Genomic DNA, 24,896 nt, shown 5'->3' with positions numbered 1-24,896 from the left:
TACCCTTTATTAAATGTGTAAGTCATTATACATGACTGTCAATATTTTTGCCTCAGTAGAAAATATAGATACAATCACTGCTGCTTACAAATTTCAAATCTCAAATTGTAAAAAGTTTCCTACAAAGATGTATATACCTGCTTCTCTACAAAGTCCTGTCTCCACTTGTCAATATAATATTTGAAGAACTTTTCAGACTTTATAATTCCAACAACATACGCTTCCAGAGAATAGCACAGTCAAAAGTGACTGCCTTAGAATTCACAGTATTTCATATATAAGCTGTAATAATTCTTAGAATTAGCTTCCTGAGGGCACTGCTTATCTATCCAGTGATAGTACAGATCAAATTCTGTTTGTTTTAAAAGTCCCAACAGTGGCAATTACAATATGTATAAAATACCCCCAAAGTCTCATCTAATCATTCATTGATGAAATTCCAAATAAGTGACAGCAAAATTGGAAATGTGAGGAAGCAGTATACACACGTGTTTGCACGCGGGCGCACACACACACACACACACACACACACACACACACACACACAGAGAGAGAGAGAGAGACAAACACCGCCTCTATTTTGCAGAGATAGAAACAATTAGTAATGTGATGATACCTCTGTTGGGAATCTTACCTCATGCCTTAGGAATTGGCAAGTCCACTATTTTATTACCTAAGATGAAAATTTGTGATTTGAAGTGAAGTCACTTTCCTCTCTCTCCTGCCATCTTTGTCTCACAAGCAAGACAAATGTCCCTTACCACAGCAGAAACACCTTAAAACTGTCATTATAGTAAGGTGACTGTACAAAATGTTAGTCCTGTATCAATTATTTTGGAAAAGAGAAGCTCAAATGTAGTATTTACTAAGAATTTTCTTTAGGAATTTGAACTTATCATTACAATTAAAGAAAATAACATTCGGCTGGGCACAGTGGCTCACACCTATAATCCCAGTGCTTTGGGAAGCTGAGGTGGGTGGATCACTTGAACTCAGGAGTTCGAGACCAGCCTGGGCAATGTGGCAAAACCCCGTCTCTACAAAAAATACAAAAGAAATTAGCCAGAATTGGTGGTGTGTGCCTATAGTCCCAGCTATTTGGGAGGCTGAGGTGGGAGAATGGTTTGAGCCTGGGAGGCACATGTTGCAGTGAGCCGAGATCACGCCACTGCACTCCAGCCTGGGTGACAAAGCGAGACCCTGTCTCAAATAAATAACATTTAACTTTTACAACTTTAACAAGTTCACAACTCATTTAAAGTGCTTATTAACAATAGAAAGAAAACAGAAATTACTGTAAGTACACAGGATTTTTAAACATAGGAATGACCCAATCCATTTATTCTGCAGCGGTGGGCTAGTCTTTCATTGCCTCAGCTCTCTGCACTCTTTTTTTTTTTATTGGGACGGAGTCTCACTCTGTTTCCCAGGGTTGAGTGCAGTGGCGTGATCTCGGCTCACTGCAAGCTCTGCCTCCCAGGTTCACGCCATTCTCCTGCCTCAGCCTCCCGAGTAGCTGGGACTACAGGCACCTGCCACCACGCCTGGCTAATTTTTTTTTTTTTTTGTATTTTTAGTAGAGACGGGGTTTCACCGTGTTAGCCAGGATGGTCTCGATCTCCTGACCTCATGATCCGCCTGCCTCGGCCTCTCAAAGTGCTGGGATTACAGGCATGAGCCACCGTGCCTGGCCAGCGCTCTGCACTCTTTTACTGGAAAGTGGGAGGAGGGCTGAGACTTCTGAATTGTAATTTTTAAATCTACCTTCTGTTAGTCAACAAGCATTTACTTAATACCAATTAAAATCGTATGTGGTTTTAAAACTATACCAATTCTAGTAATATATATATGTTGTAAGAGACAATGAAGAATTTTTACCAAGTAGGAATATGGTTGTTGATTTTTGTTTTCATTAACTTTTAGGGAAATAGGGGATCAGTGGCATTTGGCAATTCAAGAAGCAATTTTAGAAAAATGCAGTGATAATGATGGCATTGTTCACATTGCAGTAGACAAAAATTCACGTGAGGTAAAGTAACTTTTGGTATTGAATTTCACGTTTTGGATTTGTTGCTATTAAACTAAGACTATTTTCTTTCTTTTTTAATATCACAGGGTTGTGTATATGTTAAATGTCTGTCTCCAGAATATGCTGGAAAGGCTTTTAAAGCATTGCATGGCTCTTGGTTTGATGGTAAGAAATTTGAGTACTACAAACATTTTGAAAAGATAGTTATAGTTTAATTTTAAACTATACCAGATTTCAAATAAAAGAATTTAGGTTAGCATTTTTTTGAGTAATAATTTTAGATGACTTTATTTATGTTTTGTGCTCATATGTCTTTTACCACAGTTAATTTTCTGCAAATATTAAAGTTTTACTGATCTAAAATATTATTTTTATCTTACAACAGGGAAATTGGTTACAGTAAAATATTTACGACTAGATAGATACCACCATCGCTTTCCCCAGGCTCTCACTTCCAACACTCCATTGAAGCCATCAAATAAACATATGAACTCTATGTCTCATCTTCGTCTTCGGACTGGCCTAACCAGTTCTCAAGGAAGTTCCTGAAAAGATTTTCTTCCATTTCTAAGACTGTTATTTACAATAGGAAAATTCCTGTTTGGCTTTTTGTCTTCCTTTTTAAATGCTTTTTGTATGTAATATTTTTATTGATGAATACATCTCTGAACGTTCCAGAAGTCTTAAGGTTCCAAAGGGATTTAGCAGTGAGGCAGCAATGCTGAGTAGGTAGGATAATTATTTCATTCAGTTTTTGGAGCTCAGTTAAGCCAGTACACTTAAAGTTTTGCATGAGGAACACTGACTTTATTAAGCATTTTCAGATGTGGTTGTATTTTTGCCCCAAGAAGTGTTTGGATAACCACACAAAAGCATGATGAAAAGGCTTCTTGTAGTCCCATAATTTCTTGTGAACTAATGTTGTGAATTTTTGTATACAGTCACCTGCATAGTTCCTACAGGCTAATGTGGTAAAACTGTTGATTTCCCAATTTAACCTTAGGTTTCTGTTGCTTATAAGCGATTCATTTGCTACGGCTGGAATATGGGAAAATTAATTTGGGCTTAGTGGTTACAAATATGTGTAAGTGGATGTATATGTACTTAAACTGGCTTTGTATATATGTATAAATGCTGGTGGTGGTGAAAGTAGTCTTGTTTTATGAGGATGTCTGCATTAAAGCAGTAAAATAAGCTTTCTATTTTATGCATAATCTAATGTGTGTGTATATATGTATGTGTGTATGTGTGTGTATATATAGATGTATATATATACACACACAGAGATATACACATATGGCTGTACTTTTGCATAGATCAAACAGCCAAACATCTGGAAGTATTAGATACAAGTTTAAAATATCTTTTATAGGTTTTATATAAAAATGTCTGAGTATGATTTTGCGTGAAAGTTCTGATACCAGTTGTAATAGAGTCAAATTTATGTGAGCAATAAAGAAGAAATTGGCAGATATTGGAAAAATATTTTGTGAAAAGCTGTATTTATTATAAATACTAGGGCCATGACATAGTACCATTGGGATTAAGTCATTTTCCCAATCTATTTATAATTTAATGATATGTTAGTGCCTCTGTTATATGTCAAGTTTAAAGCAGGGCACATTGTTGCAGCAAAATGTGTATTTGACAAATTATACTTGCAATTTTGGGTCATGAAAGTTTGCAATATAGTAAATGCACGATTGACTGTTGCTTTGTGCCTCAGTATTTAATTTGTTTCAGTAAACTTACTTTATTACTGTTTATGATTTCAGATAAAAATAGTTGCTGAGTAAATTTTACTTGTAATCTACAATTGGCTTTTTAAAAATAACCTGTTGATATATAATTGTCAGTCCAAATGAATATGTGAAACAGCTGGAATTGTACCAATTTTGGTTGTATTTAAAGCTCAGTTTCCTTTTTGTTTTATTGTATGCGTTGGGTTTGCAGCATGAACTTGCACAGATAATGCACGTTTTCTGGTTAAGTAAACATGATGCACACTATTCTGTAACAGAAAGCCCTATTGTGCCTTACCTGTGTGCTTTTGTGGGCACCTTGTTTATGAAGAATAAAAAATGATTTGTTATCTGAAGAGAATAAATTTTAAATTCTCAGTTTATGTCTCAGATGCTAACGTGTGAAAATATAAATATATATAATATATAAAGTAACCAATCTTCCTGTATTTTATGTGCATCATAGTGATTTATCTGAGCTTAGTGACCCCCATCTTGTAACCTGTTGCAAGAGTGAATGTAAAAAATAGTTGTGGCATTTTAAAAGGTCGCCTTTGATGCAGATGCATCTTTTTCTTGCTTCTAAAACATATTTCATGTAAACATTGTACATTTATTATTGTAATATATACTATTATGCAGCTTATTTTACCTGAAACTGTTAAGCCGACCAAGATCCCTCCCTGCAAGACAGATGGGAATGTGTATAATAACTAGGTATTTGAGAAGTTCTGAAGTTTGATGTAATCTGTTACTTGTCCTGTTAAAAAAAGGAAAAAATTCTAATTAAAAATTTATTAGTTTTTTTTTATGTGTCTTGGCTTTTTAAAAACATTTTAAGTGCCCTGTGTCTGTATTTATTTTTTTACCAGTGAAAATAGGTGTCTTTAGTTTAAATGTTTGACAGCCTGAATATTTGTGCTTATAAAGATGAATGAAGACCATAAAGTTAATTTTAACTATCCTTCCCCTCAGCATTTTATTTTTCTTTATGAAAATGTCTTCATCCAACTTTCAAGTATTTGAACCAAAATGGGGCAAGAATGTCAATCAGCTACATCACAAAGCATTAGTTCTGCTAGATACTTTTTCACAGCAAGACTTTCTTAAAAAGGAAGCATTTCTTTTTCTTTTAACATTCTGACTTGAATTCTATTGCATTATAAACTATTAACAGTTCATAGGCTAGTTACTTTAAATAGCATTGGTTTAGACTTTTTGATATGTTAATCAAGTAAAAAGAAGACTAGTCAGTCATGTGGTACACTTATTGATTACTAACAAATGCCAAGTACTGTTATGTGTTAGGGATACAAAGATAAAAAACACATGACCGAATCCTCAAGATGGTCACAGTCTAGAGGAAGAACACAGAGCAGATAAAAGATAATGTGGAAAGTACAGTGAGAGCAAAACAGGCAGAGGAATTCTGGGAATAAAGAAAGGCACCTTATGCATCTTAATATAGAGAGAAGACCTCAGGGCAGGTGAGGCAACAGCTGAGCCCTATTTTAATTCAGTTGAACACTTACTACCTCTTAATTAGTATAGATACAATGATAAAATTTCCCTTTCCCTTGAGCTCTCAGGAGAGCTTCTATTACTGTGATGAGCTCATGAAAATGAATGTGTGTGATCTGTGTAATTACAAAATGAATACTCATTGGTATGTAGATTCATGAATATCTTGTGAATATTGAAGGCTGATGTTGGGTTTTGTTATATTTTCCTTGTATTCACAGTTTGAATGGCAAATTACGATTTCCAAGTGAACTGTGGTTTGATGTGTCATGTGCCCAGAACATTTCCCTTAATAAGATTTACCTTGCAGTTCTTCCTCCCTGCTCCTGTTGACATCACATTATTGTAAGTCCCCTACATGGCTTTTTTGCCTTTTTTTTTTTTTTCCTAGACTTACCTTGTCAAGTCACTTTTTCCAGATGACTCACACAGGGTGCTAAATCAATCAGAATTTTGGCAATCACTCTTTTAGGAAGGATGCTGAAGAACAGACACTTAAGAACTGAGATGATTAGGAACCAGAGGTTGTGCTGAATGTCCAGAATGCTCTTGACCTTTAAGAATAAACTGAGTGTCCAGAATGCTCTTGACCTTTAAATCCCATTGGTTAAACGTTATGGCTAGAAATGCATTCTCATGGTGGTTTTCTATGCCTGAGAACCTCTACTAGGGGCAACAAGATATATGCATTTTATTGATTCTTAGATTTTAAAACCAGTAGAGCCTGTGTAACTCAGATTTACTTTTTCTTTCATGTGTAGACATTGGAGACCTGAGAATGCTCCTGAAACTGGAAAGAGGGCAATATAGGTATAGAGAGCACATGAACAAAGATTGATGAGAAACAACCCAGTTTATGCATAAACTAAAAGCAGAACTGGGTGTGGTGGCTCACGCGTGTAATCCCAACTAGTTTAGTTAAGAGGCTGAGACGGGAGGATCGCTTGAGGCCTGGAGTTTAAGACCAGCCTTGGGCAACATTTAGACCCATCTCTAAATGAGAAAAAGAGGTAGCTGGGCGAGGTGGCACACACTTGGAGTCCCCATCTACTTGGGAGGCTGAGGTGGGAGGATTGCTTGAGCCCACAAGTTCAATGCTGCAGTAAGCTATCATCATGCCACTGAGCTCCAGCTTGAGTGACAGAATGAGACTCCATATCTAAATAAAAAATCAGTTGGCCAACATGGCAAAACCCCGTCTCTACTAAAAATACAAAAAAAATTAGCCAGGCATGGTGGCATGCACCTGTAGTCCCAGCTACTCAGGAGGTTCAGGCATGAGAATTGCTTGAATGTGGGAGGTGGAGGTTGCAGTGGGCCAAGATTGCACTACTTCACTCCAGCCTTGGTGAGCAAGACTCTGTCTCGAAACAAAAAAACAACAAACCATAAGCAGTTTCTTATGACTGAATCACTAAGGACATCAATAGATAAGAAAGGTAGGCAATGGTCGCATCTTTGTAGGTCACATGAAGATTGGATGTTGGCTATTAAAGGGAGTTTAGGTGAGAAATGGATGATAAGGATTTGTTGGCATGAAAAATAGAGAAAAGATTTGAAGAATAAGATAAAATGGGAAAGATTTGATTATTGACAGAGAAACTGATATCTAATTATTTAGCATGGGAAATCTAAAATCCCAACATTTGGGGAATAGATGGTAAGGAACAGATTGGATAGGAAAAATGATAAATTGGGGTTTTGGCTATGTTAAGTTTGACATGCCTACAAAACATTTAGGTGGATGTTTCTAGCAAGTGAAGGGGGATCTACATTTCTGAGATATTTTGAGAACTGTCTGAGGGAGGTACAATTTGGGAGTTAGAACCATGACTGTGGGTTAGATGACCCAGAGAGTCCAAATGGTTAATCCCATTTCTGCCTTACTTACCTGTGTGGCCCTTAGATGGGGATTGGGGATGGGGTGAAGTAGAAAGGAAAATTTGAACTAAATTAAGAAGGTAGAATTTGAGAAGGTCTTTGAATGAAGTAAGTTAAAGTGTAATCTAATATGACTATCACATTTCTGGTTTGGGTAGCTGGTTGGCTGGTGATGACATTCCCCAAATTATAGATTACAATTGTTCCATGGTATCTGCAGGGGATTGGTTCCAGGACCCCTATGGACACTAAAATCCACAGGTGCTCAAATCCCATATATATAAAATGGCATAGTATTTGCATTGCATACAGTCTACTCATACCCTTCCATATACTGTAAATCATCTCTAGATTATTTTTATTACCTAATACCATGTTATTGCCATCTAAATAGTTGTTATACTGTGTTTTTATTATTTTAAATTTTTTTTGAATATTTTCTATCTGCAGTTTGTTTAATCCACAGATTTAGAGCTTGTGGATACACAGGGCTGACTGCACTAGAGGAGGGGAGCAAGAAGCCAGTTACGGTGCTAGATAAGATGTCCTATAATTGACAAAATAAAGCAAAATAATCCTTCTGACTTCTCTTTGTCTATTGCAGAACATTGTTGGAGGAAGGGCAAGAGGGGGCTGTCTTTGAGGATCTCTCCTCTCCACAAAACAGAATTAACTTATAAAATGTTCTGCCATTGTCTGTGATTCTTTGATATTGATTAGAAATTCTCCTAGTTTGTAGAAAACTGAGATTTTGTATAGATCTAGAAACCTGCGGCTGTCAAAAGAAGGAATACATGCTAAAGTTGACTTTTGTCAACTTTTGAACTCTTCTTAAATGGTTTGTTTTACACTCAAAACTAGAAACTTGTTTTAGGCTTTATGTTAGACAGCCTGTGTAACTGTAGTCAAGTCATTTGGCCTGAAAGGCTTTTTCTTTTTCTTTTCCTTCTTTTTTTTTTTTTTTTTTGGTGACTTCATTTTGTTGAAGTGATTTAAAAATACAACTTTTAAAGGGCAGTCCTATTTTTATAGTTCCAAATGTTGCAATACTTTTTACACAAACAAACAAAAAAGTTACTAATGTGGAATTTTAAAATTTCAGTGACTATTTTCTACTAAATAATAGTGAAATTCAAGTTGGATTTCAAGGCCTGCCTTTATCTAGACAGGTGCTGTTTCAGAGAAATATGTCAGTTGCGTAATTAATAGTTAGAATTCTAATGGCCACACTAAAAAATGTATAAAATGGGTAAAATTATTTTTTGGATGTTTAACCTTACATATTCAGATTATCTGAACCTGTCATAAAAATGTTATTTTACATACTTCAAAATCTGGAGTATATATTATAGCTAAGGTGACCCTGGGATATATGACTTAAGTGCTAAAAGCTATACAGTGGGCACCTTATTTACAGCCTATCTTAATCAGATTTGACATTTTAATTGGAAATACTTGATCTATATTGAGATATAAAACCTACAGTTGAAACAGTAGATTCACATACCCAAGTTCTTCCCAAATACTTAAAAGTTTTAAAATTTAAATTCAAATTTAAATTAATTAGAATTAATCAAAACTTCAGTCCTTCAGTTGTACTACCCACATGTAGCCAATAGCCACATATAGACAGTGGCTACCATGAGTACAAGTCTAAACCAACCTGTACCTTTCTAGCCAAATCCCAGTCCTCACCCATCTACCTGTGCTCCAGCTGAACTGAACTGCTTGCCTGTCTTCTATATACCTAACTTTTACTTGATTCTGCTTTTACTGATAACTCTCCTATTATGCCTCCTTCACTTAACCTTCTCCAGCCACACTGGTCTTCTATTTCTCCTATATACTTCCTACCTATAGGGCCTTCACACTTGCTGATCTCTGCCTGTAACATTATTTCCCTGGGACCAGATCTTTGAATGACCTGCTTCTCCTTATTCAGGTTTCAGCTCACATCTCTTCACAGAGATCTTCTCTGGCCTTTCTCTTTTAAATTGCTGTTTTATTTTCTTATTAATATCTGAAAGTATCTTACATATTTATTGCCTATATCCCTTGCTACAATATCAATCCCCATAAGAATAGGGAGTCTTATTTTTGTGTTGTTTACTTGATTTTTAGGTCCCTAAATAGTGTCTGGCTTAAATTAGGTGCTCAGTATATATTTTTTGAATCAACCCATACACTTTATTCTGTTACTCTGCATCTAAAATTAAATTTGTGTTTTGATTCTAGGGAGTTCAATATAACTTTCAGGGACCTAATTTCTTCTTAAGTAGTGCTTTAGCAGAATCCCACAGATTTTAATGTGTTGTATTTTCATTTGTATTCAGTCCAGAATACATTCTAATTTCCCTTTTGAGTTCTTCTTTGCCCCCTGGGTTATTTAGGAATGTGTTATTTAGTTTCCTGATACTTGAGGATTTTCCAGGTAACTTTACTTACACTTTTGATTTCTAATTTTATTCCTTTAGCATCCATTGAATGATTTGAATCCTTTTAAGGTTGAGACTTACTTTATGGTCCACAACACAAACTTTCCGTAAAAATTCTATGTGTACTTGAAAAAGAGTGTTTTCTGCTGTTATTTGGTGGGCTGTTTTATAAATGTAAACTTGATGAAGTTGTTTGATAGTATTATTCAAGTCTTCTGTATTCTTACTAATTTTCCATCTACCTGGTAATTATTGAGAAGGGTTATTGAAATCTCTAACTATAATTGGGGATTTGCCTATCTCTTGCAGTTCTGACAGGTTTTGCTTCATGTATTTTAAAGCTCTGTTATTACGTATATAAATAATTAGGGTTATTATATTCTCTGTGTTTTGACTCCTTTATTATCATGGAAGTGATCTTTATCCCTGATAATATTCTTTGCTCTGAAATCTACTTTGATATTAAGATAGCCACTCTAGCTTTCTTTTGATAAGTGGTAGAAGGGTACATCTTTTTTTCATTTATTTTTAACTTATTCATATCTTCATATTTAAACTATGTTTCTTGTAGGCAGTATTTAATTAGATCTTTTTAAAAGATCTGGTCTGATCACTCAATCTCTGCCTTTTAATTGGGGTATATACGACATTTACATTTAACATTTAATGTGATTATTCATTTGGTTAAGTTTAAGTCTCATTTTGCTGTTTATTTTTTATTTGTCTCATCTGTTGTTTCCTTTTCCTTTTTTCCTGACTCTTTTGGACCGAGTATTTTTATGGTTTCATCTTATCTCCTTTGTGGCTCTTTGTTTTGATTTTAATGGTTTCATTAGGGTTTATAATATACATCTCTAACTTGTCACAACCTACCTTTAAATGATATTTTACCACTTCATGTATAGTGTAAGAACCTTTACAATAATATACTTAACATTTTTCCCTTCCTAATCTTGTTTCATCGATATCATTATATATATATATTGTTCACAACACATTGTTTAATTTTGGTTTATACAATTATCTTTTCAAAAGATTTCAACGAGAAAAATAAAAAATAGTAACATTTAGTTACTATTTTCAGTGCTCTTCATTCCTTTGTGTAGGATCATACTCCACCTGGTAGCATTTTCCATAAGCCTACGGAACTTAACTTTTCTTGTAGAGAAGGTATGCTGGAGATGAATTCTTTCAGCTGTTGAAAACAGGCACTATTCCTGGAACGTAACCATTAGTCACTCTTACCTCTAGTCCTTTCTATTGGTTCTTTCAATTGGTAGTTTCTTCACACATGTATTGATCAGCACCTTGTAGCAAACTTGAGAGGAACCCTCCATAGATCTCTAGAATTTTCTCTGCTGCTTTGTCATCTCTGGTATTCTGTCCTGTGAACTCTAGCTACCTTGGTCTTCCCAGACTCTTGACTCTGTTTCCTCAATTCGGGGAGCCATTGGTGTCTACCTGGCATTTTTCCTTGCTGCTTCGTAGCTTGGAAACTCTCAAGGTACTATGCTGGGACAACCATCGGTCTCACCTTGTCTGCTTCCTGTTTCTCAAGGATCACTGTCCTTTGTCTTATGTCCTGTGTCTTAAAAACCACTGTTTCATATATTTTATCCAGTTTTTTTTCCAGACAAGAGGGTAAATCCCTGTTACTTCATCTTGGCATAAAGTAGAAGTCTACAATCATTTTGGAAAAGGATAGAACCTTGTTTTCTTCATATTAACATATTTACTAACTGACTCTCTACACCTATGGGATAACATAAATTAAAGAGGAAGAGCTCACACCTGTAATCCCAGCTACTTGGAAGGCTGAGGCTGGAGGACTGCTTGAGCCCAGGAGTTCACTACCAGCCAAGGCAACATAGCAAGACCCTTTCTCTAAAAATAAAAATAGGGCGAGCATGGTGTCGCATACCTATGGTCCTAGCTACTCAGGAGGCTAAGGCAGGAGTATCGCTTGAGCTCAGAAGTTCAAGGCTGCAGTGAACTATGATCACACCACTGCACTCCAGCCTGGGTGACAGAGCAATACCCTGTCTAGAAAATAAAAAAAAAATTAAAAAAAGAGGAAGTATCCGTAGTCTTATGAGGGCTTTTAAAAATTATATAAGAATCATTTTGATACTTGCAGGGCAAGATTGTGTCTGATTAGCAACTAACAATTAGTGCCTCCCAACATCTTTCTAAAATACGATAGAAAATCGGAAAAAGATGAAAAGTTTTAATGCCTGAAACTAAGGCTGATAACCAACCTATTGATTCAAGTAGGGAAGAATTGCCTGCAGGACTTAATATAGAATATGTGGAGCATAAATTAGAATATATGTAGTGTGCGTAGACACACACTCTTTATCACTTGAAGAAAATCAGTCCTGATGGTCTAAGAAATCAGGTTTGAGATATCCAGTTCTTCCTAAAATGCCTTCTCCCTCAAAGATGTGAGTCCAGACCAGTGGTTTGCTAGATCTGGTTTTCGTACCATTTTGTGAGAGATAACTATAAAATTTTAAATAAATTTTTGCCAGCTAGTTGTTAAACACAAATGTCATTTTGATTTTGCAATTGACCATGTTGGGAGTATTTACACCTTGGGAATCAGACTCAACAAACTTTTTCCTGAGTTGTTAAACACCGTTAAACATTTACTGCGCTGAGTATGATGATAGGTGTGGGTTTGTCATATATAGCCTTTATCGTGTTGGGTTACACTCCTTCCATGTCTAATTTGTTGACAGTTTTTATCATGAAAGGATGTTGAATTTATCACATGCTTTTTCTGCATCTGTTGAGGTAATCATGTGGTTTTTGTCCTTCATTCTGTTAATGTAGTGTATCACATGTATAGTTTTGTGTATGTTGAACTATCTTTGTATCCCTGAGATAATTCCCACTTGGTCACGATGAATGATCCTTTTAATGTGCTATTGAATTCAATTTGCTAGTGTTTTATTGAGGATTTCTTCATCTGTGTTCATCAGGGATACTGGCCTGTAGTTTTCTTTTCTTGTAGTGTCCTTGTCTGGCTTTGGTATCAGGGTAATGCTGGCCTCGTAAAATGAGTTTGGAGGTTTCCCCTTCTCTTCAATTTTTTGGAAGAGTGTGAGAAGGATTAGTATTACTTCTTCAAATATTTGGTAGAATTCAGCAGTGAAGCTATTAGGTCCTGAACTTTGTTTTCTTATTTTCTTTCTTTTTACTTTTTTCTTTTCTTTTCTTTTTTTTTTTTTTTTTTTTTTTTTTGAGACAGAGTCTTGCTCTGTCACCCAGGCTGAAGTGCAATGGTGTGATCTCGGCTCACTGCAGACTCTGCCTACTGGGTTCAAGGGATTCTCCTGCCTCAGCCTCCAGAGTAGCTGGGATTACAGTCACCTGCCCCCATGCCCGGCTAATTCTTTTTGTATTTTTAATAGAGACAGGATTTTGCCACATTGGCCAGGCTGGTATCGAACTCCTGGTCTCAGGTGATCCACCCGCCTCAGCCTCCCAAAGTGCTGGGATTACAGGCATGAACCACCGCACCCAGCCTGAACTTTATTTTTTTCTTGACCTTGCTGTGAATTAGGCTTTGGTTTAAGGGAATGTTGTGGCAGGTTTGATCCTCTATCCGTATTACTCAAACTTTCTTCATATCAGCAACAAGGCTGTATCACTTTCTTATCATTCATGTGTCTCCTGGAGAAGAATTTTTAATTTCCTTCAAGAACTTTTTCCTTTCATTCACAGTTTGGCTATCTGTTTAGTTCAAGAGGCCTAGCTTTTGGCCTCTCTTGGCTTTTTACATGCCTTCCTCTCTAAGCTTAATCATTTCTAGCTTTTGATTTAAAGTGAGAGATGTGCAACTCTTCCTTTCACTTGAATGTTTAGAGGCCATTGTAAGGTTATCCATTGGCCTTTTTCTTTTTTTTGAGATGGAGCCTCACTCTTTCGCCCAGGCTGGAGTGCAATGGTGCGATTTCAGCTCACTGCAACCTCTGCCTCCCAGGCTCAACGATTCTCCTGCCTTAGCCTCCTGAGTAGCTGGAATTACAGGCACCTGCCACCACCCCTGCCTAATGTTTGCATTTTTAGTAGAGATGGGTTTTCCCCATGTTGGCCAAGCTGGTCTTGAACTCCTGACCTCAAGTGATCCGCCCGCCTCAGCCTCCTAAAGTGCTGGATTACAGGCGTGAGCCACCGGGCCCAGCCTAATTGGCCTAATTTTAATATTATTGTTTCTCAGGAATATGGAGACCCGAGGAGAGGGAGAAAGATGGGGAAACAGCTGTCAGTGGAGCAGCCAGAACACATACAACATTTATCAATTAAGTTTGCCATGTATGTGGGTGCAGTTTGTGGCATCCCAAAACAATTACAATAGTAACAGCAGAGATCACTGTTCACACATTACCATAATAGATATAATAATAATGAAAAAGTTTGAAATATTGTAAAAATTACCAAAATGTGACACAGAGACATGAAGTAAACGCATGCTGTTGGAAAAATGGCATCAATAGACTTGCTTGACTCAGGGTTGCCACAACCTTCAATCTGTAAAAAAATGCATTATCTGTGAATGAAGTATGCCTGTATTGTATTATTGAAAATCACTGGGGGGAAAACATTTACCAGCATATCTCTTACTTAAACAAACTTTAAAAACTGGATAACTATCCTGATGGCAATTTGGAAATTACTTTTAAGATGGTTTCCTCCAGCCTCTCCTCTCATTGCCATTTCTTCTCATTCTAATTACTTTGAAAGATGACAATTCTCAAGCCACCAGCAAGTAATAAGCAAGAGGAGCACTGAGACACACTCAGAGAAGAGTAATTCCAGCAATTAATAAGATTATAGAGGGAGAAATGCAAGGAGAGTACAAGTGGTGAAATATATTGAGAATGATGGTTTTCATTTTATTGGCTCAGAGTATTAGGGAAAAGACTCAAGAAAGGAAATTAGCCTAATTTCTTTTCCTCAGGAGGAAGACTAATTTCTGTATGTGAAATTAGTCTCTTTCTGAATGCAAAATTAGTCTTCCTCCTAAGAGTTGTGGACTGGCTGGGTAGAGTGGCTCATGCCTATAATCTGAACACTTTGGGAGGCTGAGGCAGGAGAATCACTTGAGCTCAGGAGTTCAAGACCAGCTTGGGGAACATAGTGAGACCTTGTCTACTTAAAAAAAAAAAAAAAATTAACCAGGCCTGGTGGTGCCTGCCTGTAGTCTCAGCTATTCAGGAGGCTGAGGCAGGAGGATCACTTGAGCACAGGAGATAGAGGGTGCAGTAAGCTATGATTGTGCAACTGCACTACAGCCTGGGTGACAGAGCAAGACTCTGTCTCCAAAAAAAAAAAAAAAAAAAAGAGAGTTGTGGACATTAGCTTGAAATTTCGATACAGATTTGTGGAAAAGATTCTTGCAACACTTGGTTTTTTGATCACAAGGTTGGATGATAGTTTAAAAAAAACACCTCAGTATGCATATGGGCCCAAAGGTTGATTAAAGGGTGATAATGAAATACAGAGAGATGGTTCTGGGGACGCACTGCTCCTTCCTACAAGCTGCTCTACAGAGTTAATAAGGGGAGTTAGTTATTAGACTTCCTTACTCCATCATCACTCCATTTTTTTAGTCCCTCCTTCATATTTTCCATCTCTTTGTCTTTCTGTACTACATGCTGAGAAACTTCTTCACATCCATTTTTGAGTACACTAATTTTATGTTCAGCTGGGTTTAATCAACTCAAAAATAGGATTTTAAAAATTTGTTTTTATGAGATATATTAGGTGTATTTATCTCAACTTTATTGAGGTATAAGTCACATATCATACAGTTCATCTATTTAAAGTGTATAATTTAGTAATTTTTACTGTATTCATAGAGTTGTGTAAACAGCACCACAATCAGTTTTAGAATATTATCATCACCCCAAGAAGAAACTTTACACCTCTTAACCATCACTCCCAATCCTCTTAACCCTCACATTCCTAGGCAACAACTAATCTTTCTGTGTCCTCATATTTTCCTATTCTGAACATTTCATATAAATGTAATCATACAATATGTGGTCCCTTGTGGCCAACTTCTTTCACTTAGAGTAATGTTGTCAGGGTTCATCCATGTTGTAGCATGTATCAGTACTTTATTGCTTTTTATAGCTGAATAATATGTATAGATATACTATATGTTATTTATGTGTTATTAATTGATGAACATTTGGGTTATTGCCACTTTTTTGCTTATTATGAAGAATGGTGGTATGACCATTCATATACTAGTTCTCAAATAGATATAGGTTTTCATTTATCTTGGGTATAAGTAGGAGTGGAAGTGAAGGTTGTGGCAACCCACAAGTCATATGGTAACTCAATGATTAACATTTTGAGGAACTGTCAGGCTGTTTTCCAAAGTAGCTGTACCATTTTACATTCTCACCAGCAGTGTATGAAGGTTCCAGTTTCTTCTCACCCTCTTCAATATTGTTATTATCTTTTTTAAAGCCATCCTAGTGGGTATGAAATGGTATCTTAGTGTTGGTTTGATTTGCATTTTCCCTGCTGGATTGTGATGTTGGGCATCTTTTATGTGCATATTGGCATTTATATATCTTCTTTGGAGAAATGCCTATTCAGATCATTTGTCCATTTTTAATTGGGGTATAGTCTTTATTACTGTGTTGTAAGAGTTCTTTAAATGTTGCAGATCACAAGTCCCTTATCAGATTTCGATGTGCAAATATTTTCTCCTATTTGTGGGCTCTTTACTCTCTTGATGATGTCTTTTATAGGACAGATGTTTTAAATTTTGATAAAGTCCAATTTATTTTTTGTTTTTGCTTATGGTTTGAGTATTTAAGAAACCATTGCCTAATACAAGGTTATAATGATTTACACCTATGTTTTCTTCTAAAAGTTCTATTGCTTTTCCTTTTACATTTAGGACTTTGATCCACTTTGAGTTAATTTTTTAACGTTGTGTGAGGTAGTAGTCCAACTTCATTTTTCTGTATGTGGGTATCCATTTGCAACATCCCATGAGATATCCCAGCACTGAGCTATCTGTTGAAAAGACTGTTCCTTACCCAATTGAATTGTCTTGTCACCCTTGTCAAAAATCTACTGATTGTAAATGTGAAGGTTTATTTTTGGAATCTCAATTATATTTTATTGATTTATATGTCCATCCTTATGCTAATACCACACTGTCTTGATTACTGTAGCTTTCTAGCAAGTTTTTAAATCAAGAAGTGTGAGTCCTTCAACTTTGTTTTTCTTTGTCAAGATCATGTTGACTATTCTGGATCCTTCAATTTCCTAATAATTTTGGTGGGATATGCTTCAATTATTGCAAAAAAGCCAGCTGGCATTTTGACAAATTATTTGAAAGCATGAAATGATAATTTTCACTTTATGTTTGATTTCTGCTCTATAATCAAAGAATCATTTTGCAAAATATCCCAGGCTTCATTTTTAAAAGGGTCTGTCTCTGATCATATAATTCCTTTCTGCTCTTCTTGTGGTCGTTTTTGTTGTTGTTGTTTGTTTGTTTGTTTGTTTTTAAGACAGGGTCTTGAGTGCAGTGGTGTGATCTTGGCTCACTGCAACCTCTGTCTCCCGGGCTAAAGCAATCCTCTCACCTCAGCCTCCCAAGTAGCTGGGACCACAAATGTGTGCCATCAAGCATGGCTAAGTTTTTGTATTTTTTTAGAGATGAGGTCTCTCCATGTTGCCCAGGCTTGTCTCGGACTCCTGGGCTTAAATGATCCACCCACCACAGTTTCTCAAATTGCTGGGATTACAGGCCTGAGCCACTGCGCCTGGCTTCCTTGTCATTGTTTTTTATCCTTTCCAACTTTTTTTTTAATTGCTAACTGGACAGACCCTGACACATTTCTGGTAATGCTTGTGATTTGAGCAGTTTTCTGTCATTTTTATTGACCTTGTGAAATCCTCCAATTTTGAGAAGTTTGCTAGTTCACTTTGTAGTGGAGTTTCATTGAACTTATATTGTGTTTTTAATGACAATCTGCAAGACACTGACACAGACATTAACATAATGGGCAGAAATAGATGGTACTGTCAAGCAGAGAAGGATATTCAAGGAGGTACTGACTTTTTAAAGAGCACTTTTGTAAGAGAATACTTTATGTTGTAATTCCACAAATAACCATATAACCTCCACATGAGGTTATATAGTTGATAAACACTTGAATTATGAAGATACTCTAGTATGTAAGAATTTAGTATATGATAAAGGTGGCTTTTAAAATTAGTGAGAAAAGTGAATCATTCAATAAAAGTGAAAAAAAAATTAAGAGGAAAGTTAGAGCCCTAATGTTACTAGTGCCAGGGCCTATGGCTTCGGCAACTGTGTTTCCTTAGAAGAGGCACAGGCTCTTTGGCTTGTAATAACTTAGAAGATCTTAATGAATTGAAACTTCCACATGGACAGTCACTCAATTTCCTCATACAAACTTGACTGACAGAGGATATCCTTCACAAAGATTTCCTATGTCCCAATAATATAACAAACGTTTAGTTGTGTTCTTGAAATTCAGGCTCTTCTCCTTACCAGGCTTCTGTCCTTACAGGACAAAAGGACAAAAGGACGATGGTTTCCTGATGCTTATTTTATTCAGGATTCTCATTTTGTTTGACAATCACCATTGGGCTCTTCTACACCACTACCAGCATTTGATTAACAGAACCCTAGTAACATATCAGTGAAACAGGGATCCTATTAGAGGAACATGTAAGTAGCAGAACTATTCTGGAACACAGCTTCCCAACTGATGTGCCATGAATGCGTTAGATTTGCCCAAATATTAGCTTTAGAGTGGTGGCAGAACTTGGGATAGTGGAGCTCAAGGCCTAGTTGCCTCCAGCAGGTTGTAAGCAGCTTCCTTATTGAACCAATGCACGGTACAATTATTATCCTTTTCTTTTTTTTTTTTTTCTTTTGAGACGGAGTCTCGCTCTATCACCCAGGCTGGAGTGCAGTGGCGCGATCTCGGCTCACTGCAAACTCCGCTTCCCGGGTTCACGCCATTCTCTTGCCTCAGCCTTCTGAGTAGCTGGGACTACAGGCGCCCGCCACCGCGCCCGGCTAATTTTTTGTATTTTCAGTAGAGACGAGGTTTCACCGTGTTAGCCGGGATGGTCTCGATCTCCTGACCTCGTGATCCACCCGCCTCGGCCTCCCAAAGTGCTGGGATTACAGGCTTGAGCCACCGCGCCCAGCCAATTACTATCCTTTTCTTTGAGTGCCATTAAAGTTTGAAACAAGGTGGGGAAGCACTGTTCTAAGCAATTAGCTGGAAACAAGGAGAACATGAATAATATTACTAGGTAAACACAGTCATTTGGTTTAGGGAAGAGTATCACAGATTTCAGCAGAGAATGAATGAGGAAGCGGATTAGATTTTTTTCTGACTCTAAATCACTTCAATTCTATTTTCATATTAGACTTTATATCATTAATATGATATGTATATTAGTATCAAACTTCTGCAACTTTTACTTGTTAATACTCCTCTACATATACCCAGATAAGTTCCAGGAGGAATAAAGACTTGAGAAATAGTCATAAAATAAGCAAAAGAAAAATTAGAGGAAAACATTTGATATAGGTCTAAGCACAGAGATCAAGAAATGATAAAGAAAAATGTTACATGTTTGGTTGTATTAAAAGTTGTCTCCCATTCTGCAGGTTGTCTGTTCATGCTGACAATAGTTTCTTTTGCTGTTCAGAAGCTCTTAGTTTAATTAGATCCCACTTGTCAATTTCCGCTTTTGTTGCAATTGCTTTTGACATTTTCGTCATGAAATCTTTGCTCTTGCCTGTGTCCTGAATGACATTGCCTAGATTTTCTTCTAGGGTTTTTATAGTTTTGGGTTTTACATTTAAGTCTTTAATCCATCTTGACTTAATTTTTGTATAAGGCATAAGGAATAGATACAGTTTCAATTTTCCGCATATGGCTAGCCAATTTCCCCAGCACCATTTATTAAATAGAGAATCCTTTCTCCATTGCTTGTTTTTGTCAGGTTTGTCAACAATATTTTTACCTAATGCTGAATAATGATTGAAATTTTATTTTATTTTATTATTTTTTTGAGACGGAGTCTCGTTCCGTGGCCCATGCTGAAGTGCAGTGGCACAATCTCGGCTCACTGCAAGCTCCGCCTCCCGGGTTCACGCCGTTCTTCTGCCTCAGCCTTCCAAGTAGCTGGGACTACTGGCGCCCACCACCACCCCCGACTAATTTTTTGTGTTTTTAGTAGAGACGGGGTTTCACCATGTTAGCCAGGATAGTCTCGATCTCCTGACTTCATGATCTACCCACCTTGGCCTCCCAAAGTGCTGGGATTACAGGCTTGAGCTACCGCGCCCAGCCAATTGCAAAAATATTCTTTAAAAATATTTTAACATAGACCAATATCTCAACAGAAAAGTAGTCAAATGACATCAGGAGATGATCCACAAATGAACAACTGCAAATGGCCAATAAATACATGAAATATTCAGCCACAGAAATAAAGGCAAATTAATGAGCAATTGAGAAGGAAACTGGATAAATTTGACTTCAGTTTAGGGAAAATAGGACCTTTACATAACGGTTGGTTGTTGCGTAACGTGATGAGCATTTCTGAAGGTCAATTTGGCAACATGTAACACAAAAATATTTTAACGTTCATACCCTTTGACCTTATGTTTTAATTTTTAGGAGTCTATTCTGAAGAAATTACCAGAGATAACATGAAGATAAATGAAAATGATGTTCATCACAACTTTATTTATATTGTGACTAAAAATTAAAAGCAACTAAATCTACAGATGTGGTAATAAGTAAATAACAGATTATCATATGGAATTCTGGAAAATCATCAAAATAGTGCCTTTGAGGATTAAGATGCGGAAAATACTGTCTATGAACTGCTTAAGTTACATATACATTATATCATTCATATATATATATATATATATTTTTTTTTTTTTTTAAATAGAGACAAGGTCTCATTTGGTCACCCAGGCTGGAGTACAGTGGCTCCATCGTAGCTCACTGTAGCCTCAAATTCCAGAGCTCAAACAGCCTCCCAAGTAGCTAGGACTACAGGCATGCCCACCATGCCAAGCTAATTAATATTTTTTTTTGTAGACACAGGGTCTTGCCGTATTGCTTAGGATGGTCTGAATTCCTGGCCTCAAGCTACCCTCCCACCTCAGCCTCCCAAAGCATTGAGATTTCAGGTGTAAGCCACTGCACCTAGCCTCAAATATATTTCATATAAGACACCGTCAATTGTAAGAGGCACCACTATTTTCTCTGGACCTTAAGAAAGAAAACAACAACAAAAATGACATTCAAGGTGTAGATTGTAATAGAAGACCCTAGCATAAAGTTAGGGTCAGGGTAATGAGAAGTAGACCTGTCTCTAGAAGGGAACTGTAAAGAAACCAATCAGTCCTTGTTCAGATTGTGGTTTCAACTCCTACTACCAGCATCATCTAAAAAGCTTAAGCAAAAAGAAAATTTAAAGTGCTCACAGGAGCAAGCTGTGGTTGCACCATCCACTGCACTCCAGCCTGGGTGACAGAGAGAGAACTTGTCTCAAAAAAAAAAAAAGAGTAGGTTTTGGGTATATTAAGTTTGAGATATCTGTTAGACATCCAAGAGGAGATGTAGAGCAGAAAGTCGTTGCTCAAGGGATGAGACAAGGATAGAGTTATACACTTGGGAATCACTGTATACAGATGGAACTTAAAGCCACATAACTGGATGAGATGAACCAATGAAATGAGCGCAGACAAGGCAGAAGAGAGTATTGGGTATTTCAACATTTCAAGATGGAGGAAGGAGCAGGAGCCAGCAAATGAGACTAAGTTGAAGGAGCTAATGAGGTAGAAGGATAAAGAAACGTTTTCAGAGGGAAATAGCGTTCAATGGTGTTGAAAACTTCTGAGGCATCAGGAAAGATGGTTTCAGTAGGTAGTTAGTAGGTATGAGCAGGACAGGAGAGGGTTCTCCCCGCCACATACACCAGGAGTGTTGGGTGACCATTAGATGATGGTCAGGTGGTTGTTAACTATTTCTCAAAGGAATAATTGCTAAAGTAATAAGTAATGACTGCCAGAGAAAGGCAGTTTTCTAATAGAAAACACCTGAGGCCGGGCGCAATAGATAGAAAACACCTGAGGCTAGGCGCGGTGGCTCACACCTATAATCCCAGCACTTTGAGAAGCCAAGGTGGGCGGATCACCTGAGGTCAGGAGTTTGAGACCAGCCTGGCCAATATGGTGAAACCCCATCTCCACTAAGAAATAAAAAATTAGCTGGGCATGATGGCACACATCTTTAATCTCAGCTACTTGGGAGGCTGAGGCAGGAGAATCACTTGAATCCGGGAGGTGGAGGTTGCAGTGAGCTGAGATAGTACCACTGCTCTCCAGCCTGGAAAACAAAATGAGACTCCGTCTAAAAAAAAAAAAAAAAAAAAAAAAAAAAAAAAGCAAAAAGCAAAACACCTGAAACTGATCAGCAATCAGCAGCTTCCCACCAAGATCTCAGGAGTGAGGAGAAGTAACACAAGATTCTGGAAGTATGCCAACATTTAAAACCCCGAGTCAAGAAGTCAAGCTGTGTACTTGGTATCTCAAGTTGCCTGCTTGGCCTTCTTCCAAATGTACTTCCCTTCCTTCATTTCTATCATTTCCTTACTGTTCTAAAGCTTTTTAATAAACTTTCACTCCTGCTGTAAAAAAACTTAAAAAAAAAATAAAGTGCTCACAGTTCGTAGTTCCCTCCAGGAAGAAGAAAACATCCATCCCCCTGGCAGAAATGAACCTTAATGCAGGTAGGCAGCAATTTTCTTATTTGTAATTTTGACAACAATTTTAAGATATCATTGATTCTGAAATGTATTATTTCTATATTAGTTGTTAAAAGGTGAAAAATTGTATGTTTAAAATAATTTGAGTGTATTCTCTACACACAATTGGAAGGAAATGCTCAAAAATTTAGCAATGGAGACCAGTCTGTTGGATTACATACCTATTTTACAAAATTCACCATGAATATTTATTACACATATTTAAATGTTTACCTTAATTGAGATTCTCATAATTGTCTTCATTCTGTTTATAAAATTTAATCTCCTGTGCTAATATATTTCGAATTACTGCCAACCTTTGGCAATAAATCTCAGACAATGAGAATTTTTATAACTTCAGCACTTCGGAAAAGGGCTATGTTTATTTTGCCTGGCATGAGTTGTTATTGTTAGCAGGTATAGAAAGGACTTCTGAAACACACCCAATCCTTCCATTGAGAGACAGGGTGGCAGGCGGGGAAGGGAAAATAGGGATAAGTGGTTAGGAGCATTGTCTCTGGAATCAGAACCATGCTTAGATTTCAGCTTTGACACATACTGATGGTAGTGTGGACTTAGGCAAGTTATTTAAATAGCTTGTTTCTTCATTTTTAAAACAGTAATAATTGTGTTATCAAGAGAACTCAATGAAATAATGTAAAATGACTGCCATGTAATATCACTGTTACTATTTCTTAACTGGTCTGTGAGAGCAACAACTTGATAATATGACTTATTTTTAACATCTCTTTGCTGTTCTTCATTGTGATCCCCCTTAATGATGCTCACACATAAGACTTGTGAAAATGTTTTATCTCTTCAGTGCTTCCTTTTGAAATGACATATTCCCTATTCCAGCAAATAGAAAAAAGGAGTACACTCCTGACTAGCATAATCTTGATGCAAATACAAGACAAAAAGGGAAAATGCACAGGCCAATGTCACTGAATAGAGAAAATAGCAAAAATCCCAAACAAACCAAATTGGTCAGCAAACCAAATTCAGCAACATAGAGTGAGAATTACACATCATGGCCAAGTTGGATTTATTCCAGGAATGCAGTTTGACATTAGAAAATCAGGCTGGGCGCAGTGGCTCACACTTGTAATCCTAGCACTTTGGGAAGCCAAGGCAGACGGATCACCTGAGGTCAGGAGTTCGAGGCCAGCCTGGCCAACATGGTGAAACCCCATCTCTGCTAAAAATACAAAAAAATTAGCTAGGCGTGGTGGTGAGTGCCTGTAATCCCAGCTACTCGGGAGGCTGAGGCAAGAGAATCTCTTGAAACCAAGAGGTGAAGGTTGCAGTGAGCTGAGATCATGCAACCTGGGTGACAGAGCAAGACTCCATCTCAAAAAAAAAAAGAAAAAGAAAAAGAAAGAAAAAAAGAAACAGTATAATTTGTCACATTAACAAATGAAATAAATCATATGATCATCTCAAATAGATATAGTAAAAGCATCTGATAAAATTCAACATTCGTACATCCTTTTGTAAAAAGTAATTCTTAGCAAACTGGTAGTAGAAGGGAACTTCCTAAATCTGATAAAAGATATTTACCAAAAACCCACAGCAAACATCACATTAATGGTGAATTTTCTGGTATATCCCTTTTGAGTGCAGTTTTGAATGCCCAGAAGTTTTGATGTTTTCCTTTATTTCTGAAACTTGTTGCTTTTCATTAACTGTTTTTGCTCTTTTGAAACTACTGTATCCTTTTCATTTGCTTTGAAATAGTATACCTTGCCTTTCATCTTTGCTAAATGATTCATCTTATTGTTTTCCTCAACTATTGTGTTCATAATGTCTTTCTTTTATGCTCGGTGCTTCTGCTTCAAAAAGGCAAAAATCAAAATGTAACTTTTTTCTCAATGTGAGTAACATTGAGATCCGATACCGTGTATGGCAGTGTTGAAGAATTATTATCACTGGAACTAGGGTAGTGTCACTCATTACAGAGGTGTCAATCTGACTGCAATGGACCAGTTTGTGCATTCCAATAGAAGACATTAAATCTTGAAACTGACTGTCTACAATCAGTCCTGTGTTATTAAAATGTTTCTTAACGTCCCTCTAAACATATAAGCTAGTATAATCTTTGTTTAACCATAGGAGTCTTAAAAATTAATTCATGTGATTACATCTTGTAACAATATGGCTCGGTTGTACGGCGGACATCCCTAGAAAATAATAGGGAGCAATATAAACAAGAGAGAAGTAGACAGCAAGAGCGATTATTTGTATAAGCCGCCATGTGGGTTGTTGAATCCTGTTTGCAGACTCAAAGAACTAGCCATGAGCCTTGTTCATTGGCCACTTACTCTGTTATTTATTTATTATTATGAATTCTACATTGTTTCATTTAATATTAGCCACATTTTAATACATAACATTGAAATAAAAGCACATTTTCAAAAATTACATTTATTATAT

General features: G+C 36.8%; 1 protein-coding gene across 1 annotated transcript in view; it reads left to right on the top strand.

Moving 5' to 3' along the window:
• Positions 1-4,582, top strand: part of LEMD3 (LEM domain containing 3) — a 79,250-nt gene extending 74,668 nt beyond the window's left edge. The window contains exons 11-13 of the mRNA XM_003824796.5: positions 1,924-2,029; positions 2,116-2,194; positions 2,415-4,582. Coding sequence (XP_003824844.2) covers positions 1,924-2,029; positions 2,116-2,194; positions 2,415-2,578 — 349 coding nt within the window. The 3' untranslated portion in view covers positions 2,579-4,582. The remainder of the gene's footprint in view (positions 1-1,923; positions 2,030-2,115; positions 2,195-2,414) is intronic.
• The last annotated feature ends 20,314 nt before the right edge of the window (positions 4,583-24,896 follow it).

Source organism: Pan paniscus, chromosome 10 (genome assembly GCF_029289425.2).
Source record: "Pan paniscus chromosome 10, NHGRI_mPanPan1-v2.0_pri, whole genome shotgun sequence".
Lineage (NCBI taxonomy): Eukaryota > Metazoa > Chordata > Mammalia > Primates > Hominidae > Pan > Pan paniscus.
This window is presented reverse-complemented; position numbering and strand designations above follow the sequence as displayed.